The 25,692-nt window shown below is 45.0% G+C and overlaps 1 protein-coding gene and 2 non-coding genes across 3 annotated transcripts; all 3 read left to right on the top strand.

Annotated features, from left to right (window-relative positions):
* Window positions 1–17,436: 17,436 nt before the first annotated feature.
* Window positions 17,437–22,616, top strand: TPT1 (tumor protein, translationally-controlled 1). The gene is made up of 6 exons (XM_085059561.1): window positions 17,437–17,591; window positions 17,831–17,904; window positions 18,560–18,750; window positions 19,493–19,598; window positions 20,864–20,980; window positions 22,390–22,616. The coding sequence occupies exons 1-6, from the start codon at window positions 17,564–17,566 to the stop codon at window positions 22,390–22,392; spliced, it is 519 nt and encodes a 172-aa protein (XP_084915687.1). The 5' UTR covers window positions 17,437–17,563; the 3' UTR covers window positions 22,393–22,616.
* On the top strand, window positions 22,195–22,324 carry LOC146444713 (small nucleolar RNA SNORA31). The gene has a single exon (XR_014855824.1). It is a non-coding gene; the product is annotated as a small nucleolar RNA SNORA31 (small nucleolar RNA).
* Window positions 22,617–23,274: 658 nt separating the features above from the next.
* On the top strand, window positions 23,275–23,409 carry LOC146444711 (small nucleolar RNA SNORA31). Its single transcript, XR_014855826.1, has one exon. It is a non-coding gene; the product is annotated as a small nucleolar RNA SNORA31 (small nucleolar RNA).
* The last annotated feature ends 2,283 nt before the right edge of the window (window positions 23,410–25,692 follow it).

Genomic DNA, 25,692 nt, shown 5'->3' with positions numbered 1-25,692 from the left:
CAGACAGAACATGGTGTAAGACACAGCCTAACCTTTCCCACAAGGGAGATGGTTCAATGTTGAATGAATGACAGAGAGGTTGACGTAACACCAAAAACCATTTTACATATGGTATGTTTTCTGCCACTTTCAAGTACACCTCTTACTGGCAGTACTCAATATCCAGGGATAGTATGATGCATCTGCTGGGGGAAACATATTTCTGGAAGCATCTGCTGGGGGAAATACATATTTGCACTAGATTATGCTGTGAAAGCAGAGTTGAAGTAGTTCTACAGTAACAGAAATGTGACACAAATGAGACTATGGTCAGGGAGATGTCCTGGTCAGTGACCCCAAGCCATGTCTTTCACAGTGCAGGATTTAGGTTGATCAGAACACAGAACTACCTATGTAGGAAAATTTCAAGCTTTCAGTGTTGTTACTTCGTAAAGTAATTCTCCTGAATCTCAAGTCCAGATGATTTTCCTCTAGTGTTTACAGAATGCCTTGCATTAAATCATTACTAATTATTTCAGCTTTTCTCCTGCTAATCCCAGTCTGGCTTTGGGTAACCTACCTTTCACTATCAGCATTCAACTACCATTTCCATCCTTCTAAATTTATAAATGTACTTTATAAAATCTTGTAAAATTAATCATTTAAGTAACTTTTTTTTTTAATTAAATGTTCTGAAAAGACAGGATGCTTTCTGAAGAAGTATTCTGTTGCTTTGCAGGCCTGCTGATCCACAGAATGAAAACACCAGAACTAACATGATGCTTGGCTGAGATGACCTGACTGCTATCAACTTTGAGCAAGATGGGTCATTCTGCACAGCAGGGGAAAACAGCTGTAGGATTTTGTCCTTGTGGTAATCATCTGTCACAAAAAACACACACTGAACGAGTCACTCAGGATCTTTAGCGTGCAGTGGGATTCCTTGCTGATGCTGCAAAGCAGAGGTCACACATAGGAACTCACATGTCCACTGGCTCCTAGTAACAAAGCCTGGCAGAGTGGGAAAACCATTGTCTTGCAGGGCCCAAAGAAGCACAAACTACAGTGACAGACATCCTGAGTTTCCAGGAAACACAGCAGCTGACATATTCATGTCCCTCCATTTCCCACAGCCATCCTTCCCCACACTTGGTTCAGTGGATGCCAGTGTTTGGCCTCACTGACGCCTGAGGAGGCAGCACCAGGGAGCAGAGCAATGTGCCTCATAGCTGTAACAAGGGTATTTGTTCTGCAACAAAGCAGCACTGATGTAGCAGCCTTACCTTCCCACTTTCCCCTACCATTCCCAGACACAGTTCTGGCCCTTGCTCAGGCTGGTGATTGCCCTCATCTGACTCATGAGCGGGTTCAACTCAGTAATTACAGAATGCACCCATCAAAATCCAGGCTTCTGCCAGCTGATAGAGCTGAGCTGGCTTCACATTGGCATCAGCACCGATGTAACAGAAGCAGCAGGAGTGCATGACTCGGAGTGGGTTCAGCCTGTGAGAAGCACTGAAATATTAGAATGCCTCAACATCTCACAGGATTTAGCCACAAGTACCTGGCAGAGCAAAAGCTCTTGAGGGTTGCAGTATGCATTCTGCCTTTAACACCCCATCCTAATAGCTCTGGCCTCCTGTCTGGCTTGCAGTAAGGGCAGGAGGTGTCACTAATCCCCGGACTTCACACAGTGTGCTGACAATTTTTTCTGACCTTCAGTGTCAGAGAACAGAGGCAATACAGAGCCACCTTGCAGCCTGCAGGCTGCTAGCTGGATCATGTGTAAAACCTCTCCTGAGAGCTTTGGATGGACTCCTACAACACAGCTAAAAATGCAGAGTCTAATTCATGCCAAAGACGGGTTGGCCTTTTTTCAGCTCTAAGGCCATGGGGAATCCAGTCCAGCCTAATCAAAGAACCAGCCTACAAACTTCCTTGCTTTTCATTTCAAATGCAAAGCCAGAAAGAAAACATGGGGAAGAGAGACAAAACAGCAATTAAGAGTAACAAAGATGAACAAGAGAAGATACTGCAAATGAAGATTGAGACAAGAGACATGAGGAGAACAGGCATGTAAAAATTGTGCAGAAGGTTTTACTGGTGCTAGACTGTCTGAAATTACAAGAGGGTTTTTTTGTAAGTGAAAAGAATAAGGGATGTTTTGAAAACAGATGGTCTGCCAGTTCAGTAATAGTTGCCATGAGGACTAAGACATCTAGGTAGCTTGTTCCAGAGGAAAGCTCTACAGGTGAAAGCTGCTTCTGGGATTCTGAAAGAAGAAATGTTCCAAGGAAGGTGTCTGGAGATTGAGTGTCTCCACTTCCTGGAGGAGGTGTTGAGGGATCCTGGAAAGTCACAGCACTATGCAGTCATACCTCAGGATACCCAGCACGGCCATCCTTCCAGGCTGCTTGGAGAGCAGGACTTAGCAATAGATTACATACTTCCCCCTGGATGGAGTTAAACCTTGTGGGTTTGTAATATCTGTAAATCTTACAGGAAACTAGCCCAGCCCTTGTAATTGTTACACATCCTGGATTTTATGTGACTTCAAAAGATCCACTGTTTTTATTATTTTTATATCTTAAATTACAGTCCCTACCTGAAAGGCGTCTATAATGGAGGTAATTGCATGTGTATGAAAATGAGGTAACTATAGAAGCTACACAATTTTTTTCCAAATGTATCTCAGCAATATGCAAATGACAGCACCATTTTCTAATGCTGATTTTCACTCCAGACTCCATTGTAACATTGAATTTTGTGGATTATAAACAGGCTGTTCTGTATTTCTAAAACCTTGAAGTACAAAAGCAGTTCCAGAAATAGGGGAACCCCAGAAGGCTTTTGATCAGTAAGTCAGTAAGTATACAGCACCTGAAAGGAACGGGAGAGGTGAACGAGTGAGCAATGAAATGTACAAGATAGATGATCTCACTCACTCCATACCATCAAGCACATGGTAGAGACATTTAAATCGTATGGTTAAAAAATAGGTGGGGAAAATTACAGTGGAGTGCAGACTCTTGAAGCTCCATCTGGTTTATCTGAACAGAGCTCATGTAATTAGCTCAGCAAGTCCCTAATCAGCAAAAAAAATCTTGGTTTAGCTACTGCTCACGTCACTGGTGCAGAAGGAATTAGCTCCCAAACCAAGCCCGTCTGACCATGTTAGCACATATGTATGTGTCTGTCTTTTCCATGTCAAAGCTAACATACCTGGCTTCACAGGTTTCAAGTATCAGATTAGTTGTGTCTCAAAAGCCCTCTAAACTTAAACAAACACAGGCTTCTGGATACCAGCCCAGAAACAGTTCTGAGAATTTACTTAAACTCTGCATTGTGCTGTAATCCCTTAACAATTTTGATAGCAGAAAGAGCTGCAGCAGCAGTGAGACCTTCAAAACTTCCTTTACATGCTGCAGGAGGACAGCATTAAGAATGAATTCTTTGCATGCTGTCAAAAGTGTAGCACTTCTTGCAGTAGGAAAATCAGAATGGGGACTCACAATCAAAGCTGTTCTGCCAGTGCCACAGATCTTTTGTTTTGCATTAGAAACAATGAGCAACATTTTTGCATTTTCATAATTAACATTCTTGGTCTAAATCAGTTTACCCAGACAGCTCAACTGAATAGCTCTTTATTTTTTTTTCATATTAATTATTCTAAATCCACGGCAAAATACATGAGTTCTCTGGAAAACAATTGTTCAGACAGGCCATAGCATTCTTGCTCCCATCCAGTGCTCTCTCTCTCAGCAGTTCCAGCAACCCCAGACTGCACTTCCAAGGTTTGGAGTGACAAGTGGCAATGGCATCAGGCCCTGGAGTTTCTCACTGACATTCAGTTCTTTCTCCTTTTTTTCCCCTGTTTTGTTTACTTCAAATGCACTGAAACAAATGACCATATAAATGTTAATGAATTACAGGCTCATTAATCAGACCTAAGTTTGCCTCCAAGTTTTAGCTGATCTCTCTTAACCTCGTGAGCAATGTACTATGAAAATTCTTGAAAACCCAGAAGTTTTGTTTCAGAGAGTGGTGGCAGGCCAATTATTATTTTATAATGTTCTCAGGCCATAACTTTTTTTGTAGGAAAAATGAGGAAAAAAGCCTTTTAAAGAGCAAATCTTTTAAAGAGCAAAATATTCTTGCAAGGAGGCTGACTGCTCATCCTAAACCAAGAGTCTAATCTTCCAATATTAGGCTAGACACAGAAATGTTGAAATATTTCATGTGCACAAGCACTTAAGGTGCTGCTGCAAAAGATGTGGCTGAATTTATGAAGCAGATGATACTCTCTAGTGTACATTACACCTAAAGACAGCCTGTGACACTGACAGTCGGAATTGCACTATAAATACAGAGATGTGTGTTCCAACAGTGCTCTGAGCTCAGAGAAACTCTGCTCTGATGATTCCAGTTGACTGTGGCCATTGGGGTGAGGAGTCAATGATGCAAGGCACAGTTGTAGTCACTCTGAATTTTTGACGACTGAGATTGGCTGGTTTTATTCATACGGAAAGGTTGGTCCAGCTTGGCTCCAGTATGTCTCCATTTTAAAATCATCTGGAGCATAGACTGAAATGTTTTCCATCACAGAACACACACACAAAAATAGATACTCTCCAGTCTATTCCCAACCTTACTTCATACTTGAAGAGGTGCTTGCAAACATGAACCTTAAAAAAAGGTTACCCAAAAGGGCATTCAGGAGCTCTGTGGGGCAGGTAAAAAGATTATAATAAATCTCTTCTGTCAGAACTGCATCTTAGTTCTCACTGCCTCTGTTTTTAAGCCTAGACTTGAATGTCTGAACTTTCCCCCAAGTAGCACATGACAGAGCCAGTTTGTGCCAAGTTCCAAAACCAGCTCCCAGAGACCTTTTCTGACCACAGACAGGAGCCAGTGCAGGCAGTGTGACCTTATTGTGGGGTCACTCTGCGCCCATGTATTAAAAAATAATTTTCTGCTTTTCACTTCTGCAGTTACATTAATGTTTCATTTCCTCTTACTATACACTATTAACATAAGAATTGGTGTTTGAACAAAGTGAAAACAAGGCCATGATGTTACTTACCAGAGTATGGAAAATAAAACATTGCCTTGAAAATCACAAAGCTTGTCTTGCAAACTCCATGATCAAAAAATATAACAACTACAGCCATCTCAATATTACTACTGTATCACACACCAGGGCAAAACCAGAACACATAGATTCAACAGTCTTTAGCTCTCAGATGTCTACTGGACATTTGTATTAAAAGACTAAAGTATTTTCTCCATGAGTTCAATATGCAAGTCCAGGTATGCAATATATACAGTAATCTGTAGCTTTCATATTTTTAATATAAAAATTATTTATTATATTAGCTAACAGTAGTTAACAATGTGTCCATTTTAATATAATTTTTAATAATTTAAATATATATATGGATGATAATACATTGTTTATATGTTGTGGTGATATTACAAGTCTGTCTTTCTCCTCTTTGTGCCTTTCTGATAAAGTCATGGCTCTTCCTAGTTACAGTTTTTAAGCTGTTAGGTCCTTCATATTAATGATGTAAAAGAGCAAATAATGGACTTCAGAATTCTGGATATGACTGACATTGCACTGACAGTGAAAAAAGAGGCTGTAACAGTGTCTGATGCTGTCCACTTCTCTGCAACTTGGCTTGAACAAGGGGGTGCAGTTCTTACATGCTTTGTAATACTTAGCCTTCTTCCTCAAGGCCTTAAAAGGACTTCATCCCATAGACTGCACTTCTGAGCTGTTAGCAATGACTCTTCAGAGTATTTCTGTGTGGTCTGTTACTGTCCACACTTACATGTTATGAATAAAGGGACTGAAACAAAAAAATGGAAATCCAAACTGAGTGCCAAGATCAAGACCTGAGCATCACAGGAAGCTCCCACCTCTGCTGGGAATTAGAAAAGTACTTTGATTCCTAAAATCCTATTTACAGGCTTAGCCCTGAACACCCTAGAAAGCGGCAGGGCTCCAGCAGGATTGGGACATGGAACTTCCCCACTGTCAGTCCAAAACCCAGCCCTTTGTTATGTTTCTCTTTCAAGGTTTACCTTTTGTAACTTCGGTCAAATGCCACATTGTGAAAACAAACCTTGTACTTCTCTGTAGACCAAACTTCAGCATCAGCACCACTGAAATATTATTATCATGGCAAGATCTCAGGTTCTCATTATGCATCTTGAATATCCCTGATATCCACAGTTGTGTTTCCCTACCTATGGGAATAAGTAATAATTTGTTACAACTGCATTATGTCAGAAGAGAAGCTATGAATGAACTAACATATTTAGTCAATATAGCTACCAATCGTCATGTTTGTGTTTGGAAATAGAGACTATAATCAGAAATCAAGGAAATTATGGAAAAGAATATCCCTGGTGCTTAATTTTCAGTGGGCTACAAAAATCAGAAGACTCAGCCTTTATGTTTGCAATTTGCATGTGAAATGCTCAAAAAGCCCCAAACAAACCAAAAAACAACAACAACATTGCAAATAAAAATCATGCCCTGAGCCTCTGTCTGCCTAGGTGAGACTCCAGGTAGTAAGGACACCCACAAATGGTCAGGTTGTTCCTCTGGAAAAGCAAACTCTCAGGGAAGAAGCTTGCATATAAACAGGACTGCATGCAGAAACTGAAATGGTGCCTTTTATGTTCAGCAGCAGCAGATCCCTTCAATGAACTAATGGAGAAATTGCTATTTTTCTGGCTGTTTTTCTTGTGTGAAGCATGCGAGTGAAAGCCATTGGGTGAAAGCCAAGTCTTTAAATAGCACTGGCCACCAGCAGAAATCCAAAGCAGTGGATAATAAACTCAGATTAACAGAAAGAAAGAAAAACTATCCCCATTTCCACGGCATTGCTCTTATGTGCCTGGCTGGAGCTCACCCTTTTGCCCTGCCTCAGAGGAGTTAGAAAGCTGAAGCCAGTTTCTATCCTGCTGTTTAGGGGCCCAGCACAGCTCTGGGCACCACCACCACATCACACCCTGCATGCTCTCACCCTGGGTCTGCAACATCCACTCTCCTCAACAGCAGCTTCTCTCTAGGATGTTCAGCACAAACCCATTTGTGAATAGCAAGGAAATGCTCCAAAAAGATGAGCAGAATAATTTGCATATATTTGATGTTCAGCATAGTGCATCTGTTGCATGGTTTCCATATTCATGCTGTTCTCAGTGGAGAATCATTTGCTTTGTGTTATAAGAGCTATGCCCCCACACCTCCCTCACTTCTCCGCCTTCTCTTGCTCCCATATATATTCATTTTTTCAGTGGGTTTCCTATCCCCATAGAGTAGTAATGATTTGTTCTACCCAGCCTTGCAGTAGGTGGATAAACATTCCTAACCTCATTTCATGCATGGAGAATCTGAGACTGGAAGGTTATGCACAGACTGCCATCACAGAGATGAGCAGCTGTAAGCACCAGTTTTGACACACAGGAATTTCTGTTGCCTCACAGGTGTGTACTGTGCTCCCACCCACACTGTTGAGCTTCTGAAAACTGAAGGACAGCATGACCTTTTAGGAAAAACAGCCCCAAACCTAACAGTGCTGTGTGCACTATGGCCACAGTGTTTTTTATTTACAACAGAAAAATATGTGTGCTCAGCTTTGGAAGTGCATAAATGTCTCTTCTATGTCCCAATGCACTTTGCTTGTACACATGTATGTGTTTGTGGGTTGATGTGTCCATGTATGGCAGGGTGTCCCAGACAGGAAATTTGCAGTGATTTAATGCCTGATGAGCCACGGCTGGAGGAACACAGGACTAGACCACATTGCAGAACAACTCAAAAATGAGACACACAGAGGGGGCCTGTGGCTGCACAAAAGAGTGCAGAGGGTGGATGTGATTTCTTGGCACTCCTTAAATAAAGCAGCCTGACCTCACAGCACCTCTGTAATCCTTCGCTTACTCAGGGATACCCAACACTGCCTTGGCTGGGCATTTGAGCAGAGTCATTAAACTGTAAGGAAACTGATGGCGGCTAAACCACCTGTCACATGTAAGGAAGGTATTACTTGCTCTTTCAAATGTCAAAACTAGGTCAGAACCATAAGACACCAGAGTTAGATGAGGAGAAATCCTTGGATCAGCAACTTGTGCAATTGGCATAGCTGGGAACAGGCAAGGCAGAATGGGCAGCAGTCCTCCCTCACCTCAGCATGCCCCCACGGTTTGCCAAGGGTTATTTCAGGGCACAGAAACAGCCAGAGATGCCTAGCCTCCTTATGATTTTTTTTTCCCTCTCAACATTTCTAGAAATGTCGTCCCCTAAGGCTGCATATGATTGACAAGTTAAAAAAGGACACAGAGATCTCTTCCAAACTCCTTCCTGCAAAACATACAAATCTATGCAGAGGGAGGCCACATCTCAGTGTTAAATTTCCTGACCTCCAGCAGTCCTTGGCTGTAGGGCTTCTTCCTGAGCCAGAAGTACTTAGTAGCCCTTTCTGCATTTATTTTAAATCCTTTTGCAATAATCTAGACTTTTGGCATCCACAGCATCCTCGACCAATAAGTTTCACAGTGTAACTATACACAGGGTGTTAAAAGGAGCCTTCTTTTGACTCTCCTGAACTCATCACCTCACCATTTTCTTGATGTTACCACAGTTCCTGTCTGCTGATAGACAGTGAACAGTTGATCTCTTTCAATTTTCTCAGCTCTTGCTGCTGATTTCAAAGATTGCCAACACACCCATCACCCCAGACATCTCTTTTTAAAGTTGGTGTGTCCTATTCCAGATTAATATTTTGCTCCTTGTCTCTCTTCCTGGTACTGGTCTTACTTTTATCATACCTTTTTGACACTGGGAGGCCAGGCCTGCACATGGTACTTCATATTTGGGCATACAGCAATTATACACAAAATGTATGTATGTGTGTATGTGTGGTGGGGGTTTATTTTTGTTTGTTTTTTTCTTTTTATGTGGTTTGGTTTTGGGGTTGGGTTTTTTTGGGGGTTTTTTGTCGTGGTTTTTTTCCTTATTTTTTGTGTATATATAGAGACATGTACATGGTAAGGATGTTTCTGGTTTTATTCTCTATTATCTTCCCAAAATTTCATTAACAGTTTAGTCTTGTGAACAGCACTGGGGGCTGCTCTTATGTTTTCACAGAAGTCTGTTATTACTTCAAGCAACTCTGCCCTTAATTGTATTCATTAGCTAAATTACTTTTTTATGTAAAACTTCTGAAAAAAATACATGAAATTAGCTGTTTCTTCCATTTTTCCTCTCTACCAACAGTATCACAGATGTGGAGAGAGACTTCCATGTGCCCACTGGCCCAGTGAAGGAACCAAACACCTGGTTGATCCTGTGTTAAAGTACTGACAAATAATATAGTAGGGATTTTTTTAATAAATACAGAACTTGTGAGCCAAGTGTCTATGTAGAATGGGGTACAGTGAGCTCCATAAGAATCTGAGCATCAGACAGACCTCTAAATCCATGTTAATTCAGGTTATAATCCATCCTATATTTGCAACACTCACAGGGGAATGGTAGGGCCCAGACCCCTCTTCAGTAAATGTTTGTTCTGCCAAGGAGGATGGAAATCTCCAGCATCAAGAAATCTGAAAAACAAGGTAAGCAAACATCTCCCCAGAGAAGTGCACATCTAACTAATCGCCCTGATGAAAGAAGACTGGCTGACTGAACTCTCAAGGTCCTTTCTTACCTTTATCTTGAAGTGCCTCAAATTATCAGCCATCTCACAGGTAGATAAACAGATCAGTCCCTATTTCCTCAGAGCATATTTGTGGGGACAATCTGCAAACAGCTTCTTTTCTCATTCTTCTGTAAAAATTCCCCATTTTGGAATGGCTCCTACAGTGCTGCTGTACCTTTCTAAAACAATATTAACCAGACCAATTCAAAATCACTCAGAAGCTGGGAGATGCCTCCTGACTGTCCAACATATCCTTCGTCATTCAGGTCCCTTTTTGATTTTCTCGGAAGGGAGGACTACAGTGGACACAAAATTCTTCTCAGAAAGTAATAAGTAACATATCTGTAGTGGGATCTTTGAAAATGACAGCAGCTTTGTATTTCCAGCTGACATGTCTTATGACCTCGAGTTACTGGATTGCAATTTAAGAAGCTGTTTTCCAAACTGGAGTCTGTTATTCCTGTTGCCTGCTGTCCCCTACAGTATTTTAAAGTGATGTTTTGCACAACTGAGAGAACAAAAAGTTCATCCAACTATTTCCTTATAATGGGTATTAAATCCTGCCATTTTCCTGGAGCATCTCGAGCAAAGTTTGCTTTCTAAACATAGATGTGTTACCTGCTGGTAGTGTCAGAATTCTAGGGATAGCACTGTTAATAAGCTGTGTGCTCTGATGATTATGTCCCTATTGACAAGACTGAGAACTGACACTGTGTAACAATGACCTAAAAAGCACGCAGCGATTGATTAAAATGGCAGAACTCAATTTCAGGCTTCACTTCTGAAGCAAATGCCATTTTGATAAATGGCAACTGAGTGAGTTTAGCATGGCAGGATTAGCCCCTGTAATGGTTAAGGACTCAACAGAGCCCAGCTCATCACACGTGGATGCTAATTATCTGGAGTGAATGGTATCTGTGTGCAGCATCCAGCTGGCCAGGAGCCCAGAGAGGCTGTATCAGTTACAGGCCCAAGATCGAATTTTACTTGCGCTGGTCCAGGGGCATTTCGGGTGACATGGGAATAATACCAAGAACAGTGGAAAAAGCTTTGGCCTCCTACCAAGGTGAGCAGAGAGCTGCTTGCCATCCACCCGCCATCTAGTGGGGTGTCTCCACATGTCACAGGCGCTCAGAAAGCTTTAAGTCTGTCACGGAAACAGAAAGCTCGTGGGAGGACATCTTCGTTGAGTCTTCTGGATGGGGATTGCTAAGTTAACTGAGGATGCAGTTCAGCTTTATGTCTTCAGAGTGAAGAATTAGGCAGAAATGTTGGCCTTAGAAAAACTGGCTAAGTTTGAAGTGGTACCTGTAGAGAGAAGTTGTAACCTTGACTCAGCTGTCAATAAAACCAGCTGCAGTGTGGGATGAGCTGTGAGCTGCCCTGTTGGGACTGTCTTCCCCCGGGCTCAGGCTGTTTGTGCTCAGGCCTGTCCCTCGCTCCCCGCCTATGCTGTGCTGCAGCCACGCTGTGTCCAGCCCCTTGTCTGGCTCATGCAGCCCTGGCATGGCTTCAGACATTGGTCCCACACCACTGGCCCAGCTGGGGCACCGTGGGGCTGAGCCCTTGTTGGGGAGGACACTTCCCCTGCCTGCAGTCCCAGCTTGCCTTCCCTTATGTACTGGCCTGGCTGCTCCATGAGAAGTAAGCTTGAGCTCAGCTAACAAAGGGATCTACTGGTCACCTATCTCTGCTGTGGAGGTAAAATTGGATAAATTCCACTTTCTTTCTTTGCAAAACAATTGAACTGGCCAAGCATGCACCGATTTTATTTTTTTTAATGAATTCATAAAACTTGCACTCCGCTGTAAGAGTGGATCTCTGCAGAGGGAGACCCAAGCTTACTGCCCACATATTAGGCAGAGTCCCAGCAAGCACAAGAAGTTACATCCCTGCTCACCTTTGCCATAGGTTTGGCATGGAATTAACCCTCTCTGCAGAGTACCTACAATCTGAGTCATAGAACTGTACCACATTGTATTGAAATAGGACTAAAATAGGGACTCACTAGCATTAAAGCTCTGGGCACTGCAGAACCTGAATGCTTTTCCCTTTGTGCCCATGTGATTTCCACACAGACCCATCTTGCCAAGCAGGACAAAGTTCCTCTCTCATAACATACCCCTTCCAAACCCTCTTGTTCATTATGAATAGGAATACGAGGATATTATTTTTATCCCAATTGTGTAACCCCTCTAAACAAGGTATAAATGACAACACATAGCTCATCTAAGAATCACTCCATGATGCATAGGGTTAGAAAGGACCTAGAGGAAGCCTGTCCTTCTGTTGTGAGGCAGAATCAGCCATTATCTGTCTACATTAATGACACATCTAACATGCTTTCTGATCTCACATGAGCAGGTTCCTAGATTATTCTCAAAAACTTGCAAGGACAGAGAACTAGGTAAGCAGCCTATTCCTTGCTTCTCTATTGGCTGCACTGAAAAACATTTACAATCCTTAATCTAAAAATTCCTTACAGCAAAACAAACTAATTCATATTCCTTCTACTCATTCCCTCTGCTCTTCTGAACCCTTGCTGATCAGTCCAGACCTTTTGCAAAGTGTGTTGCTAAAGCTGGAGTCAGTGCTCCAGGAAATAGCGATGCTCCAGCGGCACCAATCAGAGCTCAGCCCCTCACATCTATGACAGCACAAGTTTCTTACACTTAACATCACCACTTATCTACTCCAATATGGTGTAGGCTTTTCTCAGAACAGGTGAAAGAGACATTAGGAAATTTTTTTTCACTGAAAAGGTGGTCAAGCATCAGAGCAGGCTGCCCAGGGAAGTGGTTGAGTCACCATCCCTGGAAGTATTTAAAAGACATATAGATGTGGCACTCAGGGACATGGTTTAGTGGTGGATTTGGCAGTGCTGGGTTAATGGTTGGACTCGCTGATCTTAGAGGCCTTTTTCAAACTAAATGTTTCTATGACTCTGTGATTCTGATTCAGCTTTGGATCCCCCAGTATCCCAGACCTTTTCTGCAGAACTGCGGCCCAGTTCTCTGCCCTGTGTCCCTGGCTGATCATTTCTGCTCCACACTCACAAGCACAACATCAGAGCCCCCATATCATCTCAGACCACATCCTCATGTCAGGGTTCCCTGGCATTTGCCAGCAGCAGAAGCCTATAGCAGAGCAGAGGACCAGGGCCAGGATAAGGCAGTACTTCCCCTGTGCACTCTATTAGTTTCTAGTAGTGGGTGGCTCAGAGCTTGCTTGAATGTGGTGCTGCATCTTTGTGTTCAAAAGTGTTTGGTAGATTTTCCTTTAGTAAACGTTTGCCTGCTCATTGACCTGCTAGCCTTGTCCAAATGACTTCTAACAATTCAGGCCACTTGTCCAATGTGTCAAGATCATTTGTTAATTCCAATCTAAATCTCCAATACACTTGTGATCCGTCCCAAGCCAATGTTACTGCCACTTTAACACACCCTCTATTCCATCATTCAGCACATCACTGGGACACTGATTGGCAGCAGACCTGAGGATCAGCTGCAGGCCTTTCTACCACAGCTCTTTCAGTCACACAGATGTTTATAAGATTAGTAAGTGTAAAATTGCAGGTGGGCAACACCTCGCTTCCTACTTCTTAACCTGGTAATCGCAGTCCTGTCTTTCCTAAAAACGCAGTAGTTGCAGTGCCAGCTGACAATCTCGCACCTCCCAGGCAGGGCTTGGTGAGCCGACCTGGTGCAAGCAGCGCCACAGACAAAAGGGGTTTGTGGCTGCGCAGTGACCTCTGTGTCTGTTCGGAGAAATGCAGCAACCTGCGAGAGAAACAGAGCTATGGGTGCACAGACAAGGGAGAGGCTGAGGGTTTTCAGGGTCCCAGCTGCAGCGGGAGGTATTTTAAATAGTGAAAATGCCGAGGTAAGAACATCTGCATTTGTTCCGAGTGCAAGAGGGGTTGCTGCTGTACCAAAGACCTTTCTTGTATTCTAAAAAGTATTCTTTCTTGTATTCTAAAAAGTGATGCCTTTGTCTGGGATACCTTCATCTATTTAGTCCAGTATAACATGGTCCATTATTTGGGAATGGATATGACCTCATAAGCTACACTGACGATCAAAGCTCAACTCTTCCAAATACTAATCTTGGGATCTGAGATTCTGGCTCAGCACACTGTCAACGTAGATCTAAATTATGAATTTTGGCTCAAGATTCAAAACGCTCAAAGCGTTGCCAAGAACCGGAAGAGTGATTATATTCATAACATAAACTCACCTGAAAGAATCAAACTGATGGTCTGGTTTTGTGAGATCAATTCCCAATTAATGAGAAGGGTGAGCAAATCGTGATTAAATCTTTATTGCCTGGAAATGCCGTGGGGAAAGAACTTGAAGAAAACCAGTTAGAGCTACAGTTTCCATCTGTGTGTGTGGAACGAGAGGCTACAAAGTCACAGCTCTTTGTTTCAGTCCTAAATTCCAGACAGATTTGTGAAGACATGAGCTGATCACAGGCATATCATGCATCCTCTCTCCCAAAGCCTTTGTGCTGGGAAGTGCACTGGGGAAGGGGGCACTGGGCACAGACCGTCCTACAGCCTCTCTGCAATGCCAGTGCTCAGTCATTTAATCTTCATTTTCCCAGTTTCTTTCTACCAGGAAATATACATATGTGTGTATATAAATATATATACACACACACCCTTAAGATCCTCTCCCCCACACCCAACAAATGATGTACAACATCACCACTATCATGTGACTTTCAGACTTTCACAGCCCTTTACAAAAGTCAGAGTAACACACTGGTGCCATCCCTTATGCCATAACCCAGCCTCACCTCTCCTTTATTTCGATGATTGTACGTTGCAGGAGACTTAGCTGAAGGCAGAATCTCCTCCCTTTTTTTACAGCTCAGTGGGAGTTGCTACAATGGGCTGAAAAGGTGCTGTTTACTTAGGGAAAGAATGGTGTAGTATCACCTGTCAATTGGCACTTTAATCCAATACACAATTAGTTGAGCACACCCATATCCTGATGCTAACACTTGATGGAAGTAACACTGCAGTAATTCACAACTATCTCAGGTGTGGCTTCCAGGAAAAAGGCTTCTTGTGACACTCTGCAGACACCTGCCCAGAAAATCCTATTCAAATACTATTAGAAGACTCGCCTATAAAACCACTGGATTTCCATCAGTCTTTCAGGAGCTACAAATCACCAAAGATGAGGTTCACTACCATGTGGAAAATGTCACATCATTTTGGATATCAGTCAGCAAATTAAAAGGTGGAGAGAGGGACCACATTTTTAACCTATCACACTGAAATGTGAATCCAACTCTAGCTGCGTGTGAGAAGTACTTGAAAAGGCTGCCTGGACAGAAAGCAGGTGAGGAACACTGAGGTTTTCTTCAAATGAGACTGGTTTCTGAAAAAAAGGGAAAAAAAAAAAGGAAAAAGCATTTTCAAATCAAGTTCATCACAAAGCATCAGCACGTGACAGAACTCTCTGTTTATATGGGATCACAGAGAAATTTCAGCATTAACTTCAGCTTGATACTAATTTATCTTAACTCCACATCAAATTGGTGTTCACACAGGAGCCTTGACCCATTTAACAGATGCATTTTTAAATATCTCAAATTTCACAATTGCAACTCCCAATACAGACCTACAGGCAAGGAAAAGCAATCTGAAAGTCCATCTATCTGCATATTGTGCTAAAAGGTTTCTACTCTGACTTCAGTAGATTGAGTGAACCAATTAATTTGTAAAAGGTTTCCGTACTACTGCAGAAATATCCATTTTTCTAGAACAGTCTCTCTAAAATAAAACCAAATTGAAGCACACCTACTAACTGGATGTTTTTAGCTGCATATTACACTATGTAAAAGGAGCCAAATGTTCCCCTGTCACTCAACCCACTGCTAAAGATGTAAGTTGCTCTTTTTCCACTGTGGTTTGTAAAAAGAGGGGCTATCTTTTATCAGGCCAGCTGCCACTGAGGAAAAAAAAAAAAAAAAAGATAAGCTTTTGGGCAGAACCCCTTCTTCAGGCCAGAAATAGCAGCAGTAGTCTTGCAGGTGAAAACCAGCAGAGAACGACTTAAAATTTAATTAGATTATGTAAGCAGCTAGACCATCTGAAAAAAAAAGGGCACTGATATCTGGAGCAAAGGAAGGAAGAGCAGGGGAGGAAGATATAAAACAGGAACTCCTCTGGCACACACACAGAGAAAGCAATGAGCAATTTACTGCCTGAGGAAGGTGAGGGACAGGGAACTGTGTTCTGTGCCCTGATGTCTCTGCCAAGTCCAGGATCATTAGCAGCATTAAGCATTTCAGGTCCCATGATGTCTTTTGAAGGTATTTTATCAATGTCTCTTAAGAATCAGGGTTCAAGTGAGGTCTAGATTTGTTTCAGCTGTGACAGGCTGCTGCAGAAAAGTATGTCCAAAGGGGGACAAAGAGGTCTAGGCATTACTGTCCTTTCGTCTTTCATCTCGACCCTGACTGATGGGCTAAATCGCACTTCTCCTTAGAAAAATAAGAAAAATATACCTGCCCCAGCCAGCCCATTTGCAAGTGCAGAAACGGTGTCTCTGAACATACCCAACTCAATTTCCCCGAGGGAGTAATAACAGGAAGAGTCTAACAGCTTCCTAATTATTTTCCTATTTTGAAAACATCACTTATTTGGAGGAGGTGCAGCACCCAGTAGAGCCAATCTATGTCTGTGTACACCCAGTAGGGCGAGTGACTGTCCATGTCCCCATGTCTCAGCCCTTGTAAGCTGTCCGGAGCCCCTCAGCAGCATGTGGGGATCACGGCGAGGAAAGTCAGTGTGTGGATTTACAAGGCTGCCCGTGTTAAATGGGAAGCTAGTTTGGAAAACATGAGTGCAAAAATGTTTTGTAATACAACAGAAGGAAAGGAGAGTGGATATACATAATTGCCTCTCCGGAAAAAAATTGAGGAAAAAGTAGGGATGCATAGATGTGCCCAAAAGCTCTTCCATCTTGCACCAACTAGCAAAAAGAAAGCGAAAATGTGATCGTCCCAGCTTGGTGACTCTGAATGAGCAATGGGCCAGTGATGACACATCCCAGACACCTCATAAGAAGTTAGACAAAAAGTAAAGTGTTACAGAGAGCTTAAAAGATTAGGAGAATGAGGAAAATTGGTGTTGACCCCGTGAAATGCAACCACAGGCAATAAGGGAGAGGCACAGGCCCTGCTCTGGTACGGGGCAGGATTGGTTGCTCTCCGGAGGTCTCTGCCAGCCCTGATTTGGTAAGGATGAAACCCAGCTCCCCATTTTGCAAGTTGAATCCGAGTCTTTGTGCCCTGGCAGCCAGGAGGGCCAAGCGCTTGCTGGGGTGCATCAGGCACAGTATCACCAGCCGGGCAAGGGAGGGGATTCTCCTGCTCTGCTCTGCTCTGTGCTGGAGCAGCCTCACCTCGAGTGCTGGGGACAGCTTTGGGTGCCACAGTGTGAGAAAGACCTTAAGCTGTTAAAGAGTGTGCAAGGGAGGGCAGTGACGATGGTTAAGGGCCTGGAGGGGCGGCTGAGGTCAGCTGGGCTGTTCCCGTAGGACACTGAGGGGAGCCGTGCTCCCTGCGGAGCGCAGGCTGAGCTGCGCTGTGCCATTCCCCGCCGCCGCGCGCCGCCGCAGCCCTCACGGCCCGCGCTCGCGCCCCTCCCGCGCGGCGGTTCCGGGCGCGGCCGCGAGGGGGCGCCGCTGGCGGCGGGGCGTGGCGGCGCGCAGTGCGCGTGCGCGGTGACGCGCGGGGCCGTGCCCGCTATATGAGCCCCGGCAGGCGCTGACTCGGCCCTTTCCGCCCCGCTCCCGCCCCGCGCCCGGGTCGCTGCGCTCAGACCCCGCGCCCCCGCCGCCCCCGCCGCCGCCATGATCATCTACCGGGACTGCATCAGCCGTAAGGGCGCGGGGGGGGCGGCGGGGCCGGGAGGGGCGGCCGGGCCGGCGCTCGGAGCGGGGGGGGAAGCGCGGCCGGGCCCGGGCGCTGGGCCCGGCGGTTCCGCCGCGCATGTGCGGGGCCGGGCCGGGGCGGCGGGGGGGCGCGGGGGCGGGAGCGATGGGGGAAGGTGGTGGGTGCCGGGAGGCGGAGGCTGACGCGCCTCTGTGTGTGTGTGTGTGTCTGCCTGTCCCCCGCAGAGGATGAGATGTTCTCGGACATCTACAAGATCCGAGAGGTGGCGGACGGCCTGTGCCTGGAAGTGGAGGGGAAGGTGAGTGCCCGCCCGCCCCAAGAGGGAGGGAGGGAGGGATGCCGGGAGGGATGCCGCGGTGACTCACGGCCGGTTGGTAGTGGGGGTGGTGTCCCTGCCAAGGGCCCGAGGAGGGAGGGAGGGAGAGAAAGGAAGACCCACCACGGCCCAGTGCGTGGTGCTGAGCAAGCCCGGGTCAGCCAGGCTGGAGTGTAATGGAGCTTGAATTGGGCACCGGGGTGGGGGAGTCATGCTTGGTAGTCATAGAATCATAGAATGGTTTGGATTGGAATGGACCTTGAAAATCATCTAGGTCCTACTTCCCTGCCGTGGGCAAGGACACCTTCCACTAGACCAGATTGCTCAAAGCAGCATTCAGCCTGGCTTTGAACACTTCCAGAGATGGGGCTTCTACAGCTTCTTAAGGCAACCTCTGCCAGTGCCTCCCATGTAAAGAATTTCTTCCTAGTATCTAAGCTAGACCTACTCTTTTTGAATTTGAACCCATTCCCCCTTCTCCTGTCACTGGGAAATCAGTGCTCAAGCTGTAGCCAGGTTCCTTGCACTGAACTGTGTCTCTGGAGTTGTGCCCTGCTGTCAGGTCATAGGTGTGTAAGAGCAGTAGTGTTAAGGTTTTTTGCAGAGCCGTTAAGTTTTTTGATGTCTCTAAATCTAGATGGTCACCAGGACAGAGGGTCAAATTGATGACTCTCTAATTGGTGGCAATGCCTCTGCTGAAGGTCCTGAGGGAGATGGAACAGAAGCCACGGTCATAACTGGTGTTGACATAGTAATTAACCACCACCTTCAGGAGACCAGCTTCACAAAAGAATCCTACAAGAAGTACATCAAGGATTACATGAAAGCGTAAGTGTTGGTAGGCTTTTCCTTTCAGTGGGATTGCAGTGGCGTTATGTGCCTGAGATTGTAAAAACAGTGTTGGATTTATTCTGAGTAGGTGTTAGTTCTGATACAGGTATGACTGGCTGTTTCAATAGTGAACTTCAGTCATGTCTTAATGTTTGGCAGAACTGGAGCCCTAAAGAATGGGTGCTGGAATATCTGTGTTTATCTTTGCTGAGGTAGAGGACCTAATCACATGCTTTGGATGTTATTTGTAACCTTGCTGTTTTCTTTTGTATTTCTCCATGCCAAACCTTCATGTGGAAGGGACTGAGGTGGTAAAGAAAAGCTTCCTGAAGCTTTTCTAGCAGTGGCAACATAAACATCTGAAAAATGTGTGAATGGGACTTTTTGTTAGTCCAAGGTGTAATTTCTGTTGCTCCCTGTTCACTGGGTCAGTACTGAAGGTGAAAATGCTTTGTGACATGAATGGATGGTATTTTTGGTGCTGTGGAAAGGGCTTGCTGTTTTTTTTTTTGCCTATCACTAACCTAGTAATAAAATGACATTGGTAGCAGTGGTAGGCACTCTTTTGTTATTTTACTGGCAAAATTCAGTTAAAATCTGGGGGGCTTTGAGAGGGAGTGGGGGGAAAGGCAGCAAAATCAAAGTCTGACAGGTAGCAACTCTTTCTCCTACAATGCCTTGCCATACAGTGGTTATTAAGCTAGAACATGTTTTCAGAGCATTTTTTTCCTCCTTCCAGAATCAAAGCCAGACTTGAGGAACACAAGCCAGAGAGAGTAAAGCCTTTCATGACAGGGGCTGCAGAACAAATCAAACACATCCTTGCCAACTTCAAAAACTACCAGGTAAGTTATATCTCCTTACAACAGTATTGATAAGCTGTGATTAGTTCATCTTCTGAACTGGTTTGTTGAGAGTTTTGAGAGGTCCTGTTGTGAGGCTGCTAACCTGACTTTCTCTGAGAGTGTTAGGTGCCCTGAGACTCAGGGAGGACAAACAGCCAAAGACTGTTAGGTGTTTGGGGATCTCATTTCAGCTGGTAATGCTTGTTGTTATGGTGATTCAGGGACTGTGGAGTTAGACTTCAAAAGGTGGATCACTTTGGCACTTGCTGTGTCTTGCTCTGTTCACAGCAGTGTGGTAAGATGATAGAATCACAGAATGCTTTGGGTTCCATCACCCCTGCCATGGACAGGGACACTAGACCAGATTGCTCAAAGCTGCATCCAACCTGGTCTCAAACACTTCCAGGGATGGGGCATTCACAGGTTCTCTGGTCAACCTGTGCCAGTTAAAGAATTTAAGTGTCACATTAAAGAATTTCTTCCTAATATATAATCTAAATCTGCCATCTTTTGAGTTTGCTCCCCATTGTCATATTTCAATATGCCCCTGTCAAAAGTCCCTCCCCAGACTTTTTGTAGCCCCCTTTAGGTACTGGAAGGTGCTCTGAGGTCTCCCTAGAGCCTCCAGGGGTGAACAGCCCCAGCTGTCTCAGCCTGTCCTTATAGGAGAGGTGCTTCAGGTCTCTGACCATCTTAGTGGCTCACCTGGACTTGGTCCAGCAGGTCCACATCCTCCTTATGCTGTGGTTGCAGCTATAGAGCTGGATGCAGTGCTCCAGGTGAGGTCTCAGCAGAGCAGAAGGACAGAGTCACTTCCCTTGGACTGCTGGTCACCCCTCTTTTTATATGTTTAGGTTTCTGGACTGCAAGCTCACAGTGCTGGGTTACCCTGACTTCTTTGTCAACCAACATCCCAAGTATTTATCCTGAGATCTCCTCTCAATCCATTCTTAAACCCAGCATGTATTTGTGCTTGGGATTGCCCTGCTCCAGGTGTAGGGCCTTGCTCTTGGCCTTTTGAACTTTACAAGGTTCCCAGAGACCCACTTCTCAGGCCTGCAGGGTCTCTCTGGGTATCATCCCTTTCTTCTGGTGTGTCAACTATGGTGGTACTATGGTGGACAAGCTGCAGAGAAGGAAAATCCCTGCAGCTGCTCAGGGAGACTTTTAAACTGATCTTGGTGATGTTGTGTTGTTCGTGTATAAAAAGGCATTTTCTCCCAGCAATAACCACTTAAATGTCTCAGTAACACATTCCTCTGAAGTTCTTTGTAGGAGAGAACATGAATCCAGATGGAATGGTGGCTCTCCTGGATTTCCGTGAGGACGGTGTGACCCCATATATGATTTTCTTTAAGGATGGCTTAGAAATCGAGAAATGTGTAAGTACTGACCTGAACTGGGTGCATGTACCCAAGTATGTGGGCTGCTCCTTTGTCACTTGTTGTCCTGTATCCCTGGTAAAGTTGAACAGTAGCTGCCAGTTTAAAAGCTTGAAACTTTGTGTAAGTACAGCCTGATAGGTGTTTCATGTCATACAAAGTACCTGAAACTGTCTTTGAATACTACTCAGTTGTAGTAAAAAGGGGATGTTGTGTCACTGCAGTGATTCATGGTGACTTAATGGCTAAGAAATGCAGCAGGGATTACCCTGGTGAGATGTAATTGGGAATGGGTTTAAACTATTAAAGAGAAGGTCCTCTGAAATGAAATGCTTCTACTTTGAATCCCTTTTGTGGGGCTTAATTGTGAAGTACCTTGCATGATCATGTTCCATCTTCTTTCACTTAATCTGATGCCCTTATACGAGAACTGTCAGTTTTAAAAATTGCCCTAAATTTGGGAACACAGTAATGCTTGACCAAGTACTTAACCTTATTCTGTTTGGAACCTCCAACTACCTGAGCTCAGGACAGCTCCTGTGGTCTGCTTTAACTGCTCTGTATGGGAATGTGATTGCCACAAGACAGTATTTGGATCCCAACGTGTGTGGGGTTTTGGCTTGTTTGGAGACCTGTGGGATCACCAGTTGCTTTGCCCAGTCATTGTGGACTTATGAAGTCTGTTTATAGACAGCTAAATTTATCTGTAAAGCCTCTTGCAAGCTTTCTGGTATGCAAGTAATGTAAAGATGAGCCAGCTTTTGGTGTGGAGCAGTAGCCCAACTAAAGGAATACTTTGTTAGCTGGGCAGACATGGCACCTCCCACAGCCTGATGGAGGGGTGATATCTGTCCTGGGCTCTGGAATGGGTGACCACCTGGAGGTACCTCCTGGGAGCAGAAGTTTCTGTGCATCTCTTCAGGGGCACACATTCTGGATGTGTTATTTGGGTAACTCCATCTACTTCAAGGTGGAGTAAAAGAACAGTAGCAGGGTGTTCCCATGTGCAATAAAAGCTGCTTCAGCTTCTTGGTGCAGCTGTTTTCAGAGACAGCACATACATTGTAAGCTCTGGTACTTGTTTAGGATGGTTTCTTACTTGAGAGGAAATCTGAACCTTGGTGTGTCAAGCAAGAAGGGTGTGAAGGAGTATTCCACCTGGCTTGCTCAGCAGCTGGTGGGTGCCAGTTGCTCTGTACAATTGTAAAAATGATCAGCATCCTCTGATAGACCGTGGGCACTTTACCTGTTGCTCCCTGGTTTGCACTAAGATGCAAAAATAACTTCCTTGCGCTTTCTGCCTGCCTGATTGTGGCAGCCCAGATTGAATTAGGGAATACACAAGTAAATTAGAGAGATTTATTGTGACTATTATGACCTTCAACTAACACTTGCTACTCTTTTTTCAGTAACAAATCAAACAGTATGGTTTTGGATCACTTGTCTTCATAGCTGGCTGCTGTTTCTTCTTCATCGGCACAACACCAGGAATCGGCAGTGTCTAACAACTGGACTGATGTCATCTTGAGCTTTATTCACTTATTTTGACCCTGATTTGGAGTGGAGGCATTGTTTAAAAAAAAAAGAAAAAACATCTATCATGTAGGTTGTCTAAAATAAAACTCATTTAAACCCATTCTAGGTGATGTCTTTTGGTCTGATATGTCTCTCAAGGTGACTTGGAGGAGAGGTTGCACCAAGGATTGGGTGCTGTCAGTAGCACAGCTGGTGCTAGTGCATTACAACTGGACTGTTCCCAGACAGATTTCACAGTTTGCCTGTGGCACTGGAGTGCAAAAGTAGGTTGAGGTCAATAAGGCAAAGTCCAAGAAATGTCGTAATGGAGTGGACCACCTTCATCTTTTATGATTGTGTAGAGCCTTATCTCTGTAAGAGATAAGAAAATAATAAAAACATCCCAGAATGGAATATGTGCTACTCAAGCTGAGTGCTGGCTGAGCTGCTTTGTCAGACGAGTACTTGAGTTTTTCTTGAGCTGTAGTGTGTCTCCAAGATGAAGGCAGGAGGTTGAATGGGAACACTCTGGAGAGAAGGTGAAATGGCTCAGTTTTCCAACAGCCTGGCTCTGGTGCTTTGTATTTGACAGCTGCTGGGGTGCATATGAACTAGAATTCAGTCAAGTTGCAGGATTTGGGGTTTTTCTGTACTTGACCTCTTGGAGAGAGTTGTTGGAATGGCCCAGCCCTGCCCTAGACTTTCTACAAATCAGGTGAATGTCTGTGCTTGAGACATGTGTTTGTAACTTCTGTCCTTGCAGTGTTCCTTGTTAGGGAATGCATCTGTTTGACAGACCTGGAGCAAACACCATTGCTTCTCTGGTTCTCTCTGAGATGCAACAGTAACAGGTTCCTTGCGCTTTCTGCCTGTCAAACCTGGTGGCAGTTTGGATTGAATAAAGGAACACAAATTCCTTCAGAGCCCTGTCTGGAGCAAGGGGGTGTCTGTGGCTGCTGACTGTGTGCCTGACATAGGATGTTGCCTTGGACTGCTAATCATTAACTTCTCTTGCTGCAGTGATGGCAGAGGCATAGGAGGTTAAGGTGCCTGAAAGGAGAGGGCATGGCCCACTTGCCAGCTGTTAATCTCCTTCAGAGTTCTTGCATCTTTGCTGTCTTGTGTCAATTTTTGGCCCCTAGTGCTGGAGGGTGGAGGAGGGGTTCTGCAGGGGTGAGATAGATGTGGCAGCAGGCTGGGGGGAGTGAGAGACTGGAGGAGGGAGCAGAGTGTGCCCTAGTTATCTCTGAGGTGCCTGTCTGGTTAAATACACCCTCTTTAGTTCTGTGGGAACTTCATTAATATATATATATTTATATATATATTTGTAAACTTTCCCAGGAAAGGATTTTGGGCCAGCTGAGCTTCTGGATGAGGTATAATTTTGGTGTAACCTGCTTCACCCAATAGGGCTGAAAGGCAGGGAGGCAAGTTCAAAGCCTAGGTTAAGTCACTGAGGAACTCTGGTTTTCCTTGCAGAGTATGTGTTTAATGGGGCCAGGTGAGGATGTTCCCTTTCCTGTTGCAGCTTTATTAAAAATGTGAGCATTAGAGGAGGGGGAGAGGAAACAGTTGAGACTTTTGCTTCTCAGTTGCGTAAAGTTAGTGTGGGCAGGGCAGTGCTGGTATGGCTGCACAGCCCCTCTTAGCCCCAGCTCCCACTTCCTCTGAGTCAAAGTTTAAAACTGTGTGGAGCTGCATGTGGGAGTGGAAATGGCTCCTCCCCTTGCCTGGCTGGTTCTGGCCAGGCTGGGAGCCTTGGGCACCAGCCTGGAGCAAATTGCCACGTGGCACCTGTGGATGGATTAGGTGCTCCTTTGAAAGTCAGGTGCTGCAAAGCACAATGAGCACAGCCTTACTGCTTAGTTGAATGGCAAATTGTGTGTCATCCTGTCTGTAGTCCAGGCTCATTGGGCTACTTAATTGGTGTGTGCAAACATTTCCTAAGTAGGGAGTTCTGTGCTCCATGCAGGTGCTTTTCTGCAGGCAGAGCCTCCGGTGGAAAGGCTCCTTTCAGCCTGCTGTACGGAAGTGTCAGTTCAAAGGCTCTGGAGATGCAGCATATGGTTTCCTCAGTGAGCTGCAAGAGAAGGGTTCTTGCTGCACTCACTGCAGTTCCCCAAAATGCACTGCTGCCTTGAGTCTCTCAGGGAAGAGGACGAGTCTTGCTGCTCTGCAGCATCAAGGCTGTCAGCTGCACCAGGGAGGGTGTGGCAGGGAAGGACTGCGGCAGTGACAAGTGGTTGTCGCAGCTGCACTGCTGTGGTAGCTGCCTGCTGTGGAGTCAGGGTGAGGGAGAGGTGGGAGTCACTCCTTGCTGTGGAGTGGGAGGCCTGTGGCTGGGAAATGCACTTGTCCACAGTCCATGACTAGCTCGGCATTGGCCAGGAAGTCTGTGTGTTTCCTCATGATGTAATTCTTCCTTTTCTGGCCCATCTTCATCTCAAGCAGCTGTTTCCTGGGGCTAAAAAGCTGAAGTGATTTGGGAAGGAAAGTCTTCATGCTTCAGACAACAGCTTTTGCATTATTAAACTGGTAAAATCCACCACAACAACAAATTACCGTGGTGCTGCTTAAAACACAGGAACTGAAGGACAGCTTTAAAACAGCCCTGTCTTGTTTTAAAACCTGTGCTTATCAGGCTTGCATCTCGCATTCCTGGAAAGATACATTCAGTGGATTTGGGAAGGATCCAAATAGCATTTTTCCTGAGCCTCATGGAGCAGGTTAAGCAGCTGGGTAGAAACCTTTCTTCTGCTGACTCTGGTCTCAGTCTCTGTGGGACCAGGAGGCTGCTCCTGCACTTGCTGTGAGCTGGATGCTGACAGGGGAAGGAAGGCTGATTTGCTTAGGAAGAGGAGAAAAGTCTGCCTTTTTAGTTTCATACTTCTGTGGTTAAAGAAGTGATGCCTTGGGGAGGAGGAAGCAGCTGCTGTACTGGGCACATGTCCCATGGTCCCCTTGACCTTTTGCCCTCCCATGCCACTGTTCTCCCTCAGTGTCTGCTTTTTGTCTTATGGTTTTGCTACCCCATCAACAAATCCACTCTCATTGCCCTCTAGAAGCAAACAAACCCTACTTCTCATTGGCCAGAGACTGATGTTAATGTCCAAATGCTCCTATAGCAGCCTTTTGCTCCTTGGCCACCTACTTTGAGAGGAAAGGGTGCAGATTTGGGGATATTCAAGCAGTGGAGG

The sequence above is a fragment of the Lichenostomus cassidix genome, chromosome 1 (assembly GCF_008360975.1).
Source record: "Lichenostomus cassidix isolate B80296 chromosome 1, HeHo_3.0, whole genome shotgun sequence".
In the NCBI taxonomy this organism is placed as follows: Eukaryota; Metazoa; Chordata; class Aves; order Passeriformes; family Meliphagidae; genus Lichenostomus; species Lichenostomus cassidix.
The sequence above is the reverse complement of the archived record's forward strand: the minus strand, read 5'-3'. Positions and strand labels throughout refer to the sequence as shown.

Excerpts from the sequence above, each read along its gene's own strand:
- TPT1 (XM_085059561.1), top strand. The coding sequence starts at position 17,564 with ATGATCATCTACCGGGACTGCATCAGCC. Across the intron at positions 17,592-17,830 it reads CTACCGGGACTGCATCAGCC|AGGATGAGATGTTCTCGGAC; the intron begins GTAAGGGCGCGG and ends TGTCCCCCGCAG. Across the intron at positions 17,905-18,559 it reads GCCTGGAAGTGGAGGGGAAG|ATGGTCACCAGGACAGAGGG; the intron begins GTGAGTGCCCGC and ends CTCTAAATCTAG.